Here is a 9,754-nt window from a genome sequence, read left to right on the forward strand (position 1 = left end):
AACTAAAAATTGCAGTCTGTGGAGTCATTTGTAGGCTTTAATCTATTTATTTAATCTGTTTTTTAATCTATTAAGGACAACAAATTAATTGGTTCAGTGGTGGGTCTTTGAAGAGGCTTGACACAATGAAAAGCTTTTTGGTCTGTGGAGAACAGCGTGGTCAGAAAGTCATCTCCTCTCCTCTGACTTTCTTGTTTTCTGACTGATCAAATTTTGTATGAGAATTCTCTGGGCTATACATTAATATTAATATATATTATATACTATATAATCTTAATTTACATATACAATATTAATATTTTGGTGCTTTGGCTGAAGAGTAGCCTCTCTTGTCTCATTGTTAAGGTAGTCTGAAATATAAAAGCACACTTGTCAAATAACAGTATTTGTAGAAAGAATACAAGGAAAACTTTCAGTCCTGTCATTCATTACATCTTTTTTTTTTTTAATCCTTTAATGACTAAATATTTGAGGGGAAAACTGCCAGTTTTTAACATCTCGTCTTATTTCTTATCTATAACTATATTTTTGTGTCTCCCCTTTTATTCCACTTTCTACTGCAGCTCAGAACATCCAGGGTTACTTGATTGGAGGAGGAGTTTCTTTGGTATTTTTAGTGTTTGTTACACTCATTATCTACAAGATCTTCAAAATTGATATTGTGCTTTGGTATCGGAACTCGTGCCATCCTTTCGTGGGTGAAAAAGGTATGCTTATGTTGCAGTAAGGTGTACTTCGAGTGTGCTGTGTGTTGTAATGAGCAGATTGTCTCCATCTTCTCTTGCAAAGCAATGAGTTAACCTCACTGGAGCATGATTGGTCTTGTTTGGGATTTTTGAAAATATAACACATTTTTAGGATGTATAGAACTAGTTCAGATGACAAAAATATCTACGGGGGAAAATCAGCAACTTTTCAAGAATCCAGTTCTATCATTCCTTTTCTTAAAGACCCAATTCAGTGGTTTGAATGCTGTTCGGGCCGCAGCTCTTCAGGTATCATTTAATTAGTATTCTTACAAAAAGCAGTAATACAATGGAATTGCCCCTCACTCCGAATGAACCAGGACAAATTTCACTTTATTTTTTTTTCCTATTTGAAGACATTTCTAGTTAGTGTATTTTCTGTAAAATCCTGGCATTCAGAATAATGTTGACCGGTGCATCTATAAGAGCAGCATGTTTAAATATGAGTCATTCCAAAACATTTGAGAGGAGGTATGTGGCTAGAGAAAGAGGAAATATCTACTGGAAGCAGTTGTTCTGTTGGATTTCTGTGAAGCCTTTTAAGTTTGGTCTTTCTGGAAAGCTGGTTCCAAAATACGTAATGTGCTTCTGATCGTGAAATTTGCCAAATATTTTGTTTTGTTTTCATGTCTAAGTGATTGTTGTGTTACGAAACTTCAGGTTACAAAAATAATCTAGGTATGTGGCTGCTGGGTTTCTTAAGGATTCACTTGTTCTCCTGGAACAGCTATTTTCTAGACAATTCACTGGTAACGCATATATATATTTAATTCAGGGTTGAATAAAGAATACTTAAACTATCTAATTTTGCAAGTTTCTTGCCTATTCAGATCCAGTGTGCTGAATCTTAAAGGCCTGATTCTACAAATACGTCAGGCTTGATATAATTATGCATGCTTAGATAATAGTAGTATTAGAACCCAAAGTAATGCTTCAAGTGGAGTGGGATAGTGTTTAGGAATGTTCTTCTGTTTATGTCTTTAGGTTACATTTTAATATTTTTTAGCTTCAGATGGGAAGATCTATGATGCCTACGTTCTGTATCCAAAGAACAGAGAGAATTGCTTGTACTCATCAGATATTTTTGCTCTGAAGATACTGCCAGAGGTCTTAGAAAGACAGTGTGGATATAACCTCTTTATATTTGGGAGGAATGATTTAGCAGGAGAAGGTAAGCTATCTAAAGACAAATTAGACTTGAGTTTTCTTATTAGCAGCTGAAGTGAGCTGCAACTATAACTCAGGAAAAGATCAAACAGGTGTGGTACTAAATACCTTTCACCATCTAAAGAGCTCTGATTTTCGTTTTCTCTGTGAGGAATGAGGCATTACAGCACTGGATGCTCCCTTAGAGATAGTCTGTGAGTTTGTTTATCTCAGCCTTTCCCTCATCATTACTTAGGTCTTAGAGACTTTTTGTTGTTGTTGTTAATGTCTGGCTAGTCTAGACATCTGAAGATGGAACGATACTGAGGGGAAGAAGAGTTGAAATAGTGTTTGTGAATGATGACTAATGGCAGGAAGCATGTGGGTGAAAAGATATGAAAAGAACCTATTGCTTTGAGGTACCATTTAGCAGAAGAACTTCTGAACTGTATCATTTTTATTTGCTCCAAGGATTGCTGTCAAAACACAGAGGGATGCAGTAAAGAGTGCAGATTTTCAGACACTGCAAGTGAAGAAAAATGAAAACAAAGCAATCCGAATTTATCAGGAAAGATTGTCTGAATCCAAGAGTACTTTTCCTTAGTGAAAGTTCTTACAAAGCATCGCCTTACAAGGCTTTAAAATCCTTATGGAGGTTTCCTTTGTGTGTATATGCACACCAAATTTCAATTTCTAGCACCTGACGCTGAAAATTGCAAAGTCCATCCCACTGACTGCTTATGTGAGATGAAATGAAGAAACTCTTGTGAATCTTTTGCAATTTCACCTGTGGTAATAATAAAATGACATCAATGAGATAAGTAGTAGAAAGTTGGTAGCTCTTCTCTGTTTATGCAATACAAATACTTATGTTTTCATGTGGTCAGTATATGTTTTCATGTGGTCAGAGTGTTGCGTTAGCCAAATCTCCACTTGTCAGCTAACCCACAGTAACGGCTTGGATGCTCTTATCCTGTCCCTATTTGTGAGGTAAAGGGAGGCTCAAATACCAAACAGTGAATGAAGCAGTTGCAACACATGAGTAACAAAAAATAACCCCCTGAGAAACAGCCTGATTTTTTTTTCACAATTTTTCTCTCTACAGCTGTCATCAGTATTGCAGATGAAAAAATCCGTCAAAGTAGAAGAGTGATAGTTATTTTAGTACCAGAACCATCATGTTACAGTATTCTAGAAGACGCGTCTGAAAAGCATCTAGCCATGTATAATGCTCTTATCCAGGATGGTATTAAAGTAATTCTGATTGAACTTGAAAAAATACAAGATTATACTAACATGCCAGAATCCATCAAATATATTAAGCAAAAGTATGGGGCTATCCGATGGAAAGGTGACTTCTCGGAAAGGTCTCGTTCAGCAAGTACCAAATTCTGGAAAAAAGTACGTTACCACATGCCGTCCAGAAAACGTGGATCTTCATCAGGATTTCACTTGTTACCATAAAATACCAATTCTTCCTAAATAACAGCAGAAAAACGACAATCACTGCCGAAGTTCATTATAATTATTGATGGATGAATTGAAGGTCATATGTATCTGTTTTGTACAGACAATCTCATCCAGATTTTCTGGATCGAAGGTACTACAACTTTGTCTACAGATGTGAATCACACTTTCTTCTGGCCAAATCAATAGAATGTCTTGAAATACCATCAGTAGCACACTGATGACATGGAAGCCATATAGGAAGTATATAAGGATATACAGAATACATGCTCTTTCAAGAGAATTGCACTGTGATTTGTTGGAATATTTTTGACTTTAAAAATGGAAGGGGGAAAAAAGAGAACTTCTTTCCATCAGTTTAAGGTTGAATATGAAGGGAACTGTATTAATTATAATTGTGATGTTATGTAATGGGTTTGGTTGATGCCAGTAAATGTTTGTGCTTTTTTTTTAATGAAATGACATGAATCTTATTTGTTACAAGTTTGTTATTTGCTGCTTTGTTCAGTTTGCTCAAAGATAATTCCAGCTGTGTTAGTGCGTCAGTGTGGTATCATCCAAGAGAAAAGGTAAGAGACAATCCCAACCTCCCAAAAATACTATTCAACTTGGCAAAGCATAGATTCTCTTACCTGATCTTTTTTATGTTTTAAAGAACTGCGTGGTTTTCAGTCACTTATCCCACTCAGACATCATGAAATAATATTATATTGCTGTACCAGGTCATAAAAATCTTAAATCTCCAGAGGACTTATTTTCCAGTTATGTGGTGTAATATGTTCTTATTAGCCATGTGGAGCAATGAGCTCATGACACATTCTCTCATGCAGAGTGCAGGATGGTTGGCTTCATCCCCCCTCTCCCTAGGGAGCAGAGGGCTTCAGGGCACAGGCAACACAGCTGGGCAGTTTTCATGGGATGCCATTGGTGAAAGAGAGCAGGTCTCCCCTCCTGTTCCCAGCCAGGGTGCTGGCTTTAGCATTTGTCACTTCTGAAAACTGAAGCTGCCTGAACGGACTAACATGGCAGAAATTCTTTTCCTTGTAGCTTTCTCCCAGGTCAGTGAGTTGATCTGGTTCCTAAAGGGGTCCAAGTGCAATGGCAGAAGTAAAGGGATAGTGTGGTCATGCTTTTTGGCTCCATGTGCATTTAGAAAATAGAGCTAAAATAATGTTGCTCAGTACTTAGAGAGTAGGAGAGATGGCCTGTATTATTGCCTGTAGCTGTTTGCTTTTCTTTTTTCCCCTCTCCATTGACGTAACGAATCTAAGATGACTGGGCACCTAATTTGGCTGGGGTCAGATGAACTTACGCTAGAGTAGCAACTTTTGTGCAGCTGTTTGGGAAAGGAATTTGTTAAAACTTACTGCGGACGTCAAATGCTTTTCCTTTCCCTCATTTTTATTTTTTTTTAGCAGTATTGTGTACAACACAATTTTGTTACCTCTGAAGCTAAGATGCGTATAGACAGTGATGTAGTTCGTAATAATAAATTCTCTTGCAGGGAATTGATTGTTAAGAAATTATCAAATCTCTTTAAAATCATGTTTATAGTTATGAATTTTACAGGAATGAGAGATGTGAGAGCTAAATCACGTGTGCTTTTCAGTCTATGCTCAAAAGTTTACGTTTTTAAGTTGAGATTTGTTTTTGTATGGAAGCTTCAGCGTGTGTCTGTTACAAGTGGGTTGTGTGCTCAGAGTATAAGGCATATTTGGTTCTCCTGAACAACATAGACAATTTCAGAGTTTGATGAATTGTATATTAATCTGGAAACTAACCCATGGTTCAAGTTAATTTACATAGGCATTGCTTTGCTTCTGTGGCTAGTGATTTTTGCCTTTTTTTTTTTTAATAGTGTTTGGGGAAGATAAATATTGCACCGTTTTTTGTGATTTTTAAAATGTAGGTTTAATGAACAATTGACTGCATTCCCAAGGAAGAAATATGACAACTCTGCTAATTGTGCAGTAGTAGGAAAAAGGCAAAAGGTTTGTTACTTATTTTAAAGTGAAGTCTTGGCTTACGTGGCAGTTGCAAAGCATGCAGGTAGGCATAGGTAAGGCAGAGACCTATGGTGATTTTTCTTGATACAAGTCACGATAACAAGATATTTCTAACTCTAGCTTTTCCATATGTTAAATTAAATTTAGCTGGGTTGGGGGGGGAAGCTGTGTATACTAACTCCTCTGTGATTGTTTGCTCCAGTGTTAATAATTATCCTACTACAGACATTCAAGAGAAGACTTCTGAGTAGATTGTGATGATTTATTTGTAGCAAGAGTTTCAGATCTGCCTTTAATTGCTGCTTGCAGCACCTTTTGTTCTCCTCCAACTCAAATTTCAGCAAATCTTTTCTCATGCAACTCCCTTACCACAGAACAACTAGCTTACTACTGTGTCAAATTCCAGTGCTTTCCAAGCTGTACTTGAAGGCTGTTGCTAATACAGTATTAGGCAGAAATTTTGTCTTCGAGTTGATCCTTTGGTATCATTTGTTCATCTGAAAAAAATAATGCTCTGCATCATTTGGAATTCTTCTGCTCTTTGAAGACTGCTTCCTTCATTTTGGTACTACAGTATTTATTGGCTTTTTCTTCTTTCATGGCTTTTCTTCCCTCCATTCTCAACCAAAAGAAACTGATAATATGAGGTGCCATCCCACGGAACTGCCCAGTGACCATGGGATGCTGCGACTCTTGTTCTGCCTCACTGGTGACAAAACCAATGGAAACAGCTTCCTCTCCCACCTGAAGTTATTTGGTTACCTCTGTGTGTGCTGGAAATTTGAAACTCTGCTTCTGGGGGACAGTGCCTTCTGAGCTTCAAGCTTTGTGTGTTGAGTGTGTGTCTGACCAGACTGGCGTAAGAATTTCTTCACAGGAATGGAAAAATGTGCGTTTGAAATGTCAAGATATCTCCAACTTTGACGATAATGGAATGTTTTATTGATGAATGTCATGTATGTACAGACCAGTGCATATGCTTATCTTCTGTTCTCATGATATGTTTTGTACAAGACAAAAAAGTCAGGGAAGAAACACTTTCGGTCATGAAGTGCCACATTCACTTAGCTGTTGCACTCAATCTCCTTTTCAATATGGTGTGTGTTTGGTGACAGCCTGTTGGGGAGAGGGTAAAAGAGCCTTGAGATCCATCCCAAGTTACTGAGATCCATCTGGGAAAGGTGAATGTGCGAATTGTTGTGGTTCACATTGACAGAAGAATTCAGTGGGACAGAAGCTGTGTGGTTTGGTTTTGGAACTCTTGTCAGAAGATTCCTTTATCAAATGTGAAGACTAGACACTGGAAGTATTGTATTTATACCCTGAGGACTAGGGCATAATATTGACTTTGCATTTCCACCTTGACAGTTTGTGGTTTGCAGGCCAGCCAACAGAGCTCCAGCAACCTCTGGCCTCCTGAATTTCTATTTTTGTTTTTGCTGTCTGGAATAGATTGTATGAAAAACTGCTACTTGTTATACCTACCTTGGGTGGAAAGTTATTTTACTGAGCCAAAATACTGTTTGTTTGTTGTTTTTTTTTGATATTTGTTTCTGTTGCTATATTTATATGACTGCTGAAGTTTTCCTGTGTGTTATGTAAAGACACTTTGAAGAGAGGTCCATTTTTAATTCAATAAAACACTACATAATTTTTTCTTTCAGCGTTGCTTTTTTCTCCTCATTCCTCCACTGAAGCACGCTGTGAATGAAGAACGGCAAACAGCTGTCTTGGTTTGAAGGTGTATCGAACAAGATGGCTTTTACTAGCTCTCCACTCAAGCTACTTTTCCCAGAATTGGGAGTGGAGGGGAGAGGGTCTCACTAACATGGGTTTAATCTGGTCTCAGTACAACATTAGCGTGAACCACCTCACCCTGGTCATATGTAATTCTTTCTCATTCTCACTACTCTGAAGTTCTATTTCACTAGTCATTTTTACAGCTAAAAATTTCTTATTAAACGTTTTAATTTACCTTATAAAACTAAAACTCCACCTGCCTTTTGCCAGTGCTAATGGTTGTGAACTTGAAAACAGGTCTTTGTTTACCAGTCAGTCCCATGGCCCATTTCTCTAGTGTTTTTCTTGTCAACACAGTTTCCCCCAGGTGAGTTTTAAGCATTACAAACCTGCAGGTAAAGAGAGAGAAAGTAAATTTGTTGGAGGGATGAAAACTGATGAATCATTTCCTGTGAGGGGGAAAAAAAAGACAGGTTTTGTCATAAAAAGTGCTAAAAGTGCTCCTGTTTTTTTTTTTTTTATTTTTTATTAGAAACTAGATGGTTTTTTTAGAAATACAGATTACTTCCTATGCTTTACTGGTGAATAATTTGCAAGATGTTTAATTACCACACCTGTAAGTCCAGAAAAAATCCTGTACAATGGATGTAAATGCTAAGTGAGTTGCTCAGTGTTAAAATCAAAAGTAGGATTGATTGTCCAGTAAAATGGAATTACACATTGTCAACACTGAAAGCACATTTAGGCAGCCTTGATGTTCTTAGTTACCTGATTTTTGGATAAACAGTACTAAACAAGACTGTTTCTTGCAGCTTCAAAGTTATCTAGATAATTACTTGCAAATACATTTTGTAATAAATTTCAGCAAAGAGTTTCATTTGTGCAAAGATACTCCTAATGTCTTTAGCAAAGCTTAAAGTAGAAGTTGCAGGAAAATATACAAAAAGGGCTATAAAATTCTGTTAGGTTTGGATTTAACCTTTTCAGTGTTGGTTGAGAAAGAAATATGGTGAATATGTATTGTAGCCAAAAGCAAAAGACTGTGGCTATGAACCAGATAGCTTTGCCCTAAATAGACTTCCGGCTGTCTTAGAGACATGCTGTGACTAGAATCTCTTTTCATGCAGAAATTTACCAGGAACAGGTAAAGCACAAGGTTACTGAGTTCTATCATTTCCTTTTAAAAAGTAGCAATTACATTTGCTTGCTCTTGTCACTTGTCCTAAAAAACCACAAAACAAACACACAACCCACGCACCTTTCTGTCTCCCCTCCACTCCCTTCTTTCCCCCTCAAAAGAAAAAAAGGGTGGAGAGTGCTTTATGTTAGTACCCTAGCTTAGGTCTATATGAGCAAACATTGTCCTGATTTTTGCAGGGTAACTTGGCTGGTGTGGAAGACCTGGTCTCCACCCAATGCACATATCAAGAGGTTTTATTTCAGACTGTTGTCAGGCAACTTCCCACCCCTACAGCAGCAAACATTCTCACTCTGATTTGCAGAATGCAGAAGGAATGAAATATTTATTTCAGGCGTTCTCATTGTTCATGTATCATTTATCAATGAAATGCTATCCAAGGTGGAGGGGAAAAAAAAAAAAAAGGATTTCACAGAGAGATCCTAGTTGACAAATACATCATCCTGGGAAAAATGAGATAAACCAACTGCCACACACAAATCTGGTCTCCTCATTACTCATTACCACCTCCTCAGTCACAGAAAGATAAGCCATGTCATGACCGTTGCTCTGCTGCAATCCGTTTTCAAAGATGGTACTGATAAGTTGAATTAGAGTCCTCCCTGTGCAAATTACAACATCATTCTGCCTTAGAGCTTCATGGCTTTGTTGCTGGAGCTGGCGGTTCTTGGTCTGCTTTGAAGTGGCCCTGCTGACAACATCAAATGTTCATGCAAACCAATGTCAGGTGATGGACTTCTCTGGTCTTCCCTGCCCTTTTTGACTTGTAACAGCCAAATTCTGTACTTGAGGAGTGATGTACCCCCAGATTTTGCTGTCTCATGAAACCCAGTCATTTCAGGTGATACTCCTCCAGAGGATTTGCTGAACTCTAATTCTTATCAGTCTCTGCAAAGTTGAATGATTGAATAGTTCTCATTTTACCTATTAATTTTGGTAATGTTTTAACATTTTGTTTACCAGAAACATTTTTTCACTATTAGTGATATTATAGTGAAGTTATGAGAAAAAAGGAATACTTCAGAGGTCCCTACCAACCTCAGCCATTCTGTGATTCACACAGCAGAACCTCCTGTGTGTATGTCTCGGCATTCTTCAAAAATGATTTAATTTTTTTTTTTTTTAATTAGTGCTTCTAGAAAAAAAAGCAGTAGAACAGATTATGGAACCCCTCACTTGTCTTTATGATAAACAGATTTGAACCCACAGATGTTTTTTTGTTAGTGCAAAATAACAACACGGAAACTAGAAAACTTACATAAAAATAATTTGACCTTAAGCAGTAAGTGCGTAAGAAGCATTTTCAAAATGAAATACGGATATAATTGCTGACAAAAGGCAGAGTAGGTGACTGCGTAAATCCTTCTGCCTTTACTGGGCCAGGAGTGAGTTAATTCTCCGTGTTCCTCCCAACAGGATAACGTCTGGAGCTGTTACAACATGCCTGCAGC

General features: G+C 37.5%; 1 protein-coding gene across 6 annotated transcripts in view; it reads left to right on the top strand.

Annotated features, from left to right (window-relative positions):
- The window catches only part of LOC310892621 (interleukin-1 receptor type 1-like), a 50,906-nt gene extending 43,881 nt beyond the window's left edge, over positions 1 to 7,025 (top strand). For all 6 annotated transcript variants that reach the window (XM_083820621.1, XM_083820623.1, XM_083820619.1 and 3 more), the window contains 3 exons: positions 564 to 707; positions 1,753 to 1,917; positions 2,998 to 7,025. In XM_083820621.1, coding sequence (XP_083676747.1) covers positions 564 to 707; positions 1,753 to 1,917; positions 2,998 to 3,356 — 668 coding nt within the window. In that variant the 3' untranslated portion in view covers positions 3,357 to 7,025. The remainder of the gene's footprint in view (positions 1 to 563; positions 708 to 1,752; positions 1,918 to 2,997) is intronic.
- Positions 7,026 to 9,754: the final 2,729 nt, after the last annotated feature.

This window comes from Anser anser (genome assembly GCF_964211835.1).
Source record: "Anser anser genome assembly, chromosome: 1".
Lineage (NCBI taxonomy): Eukaryota > Metazoa > Chordata > Aves > Anseriformes > Anatidae > Anser > Anser anser.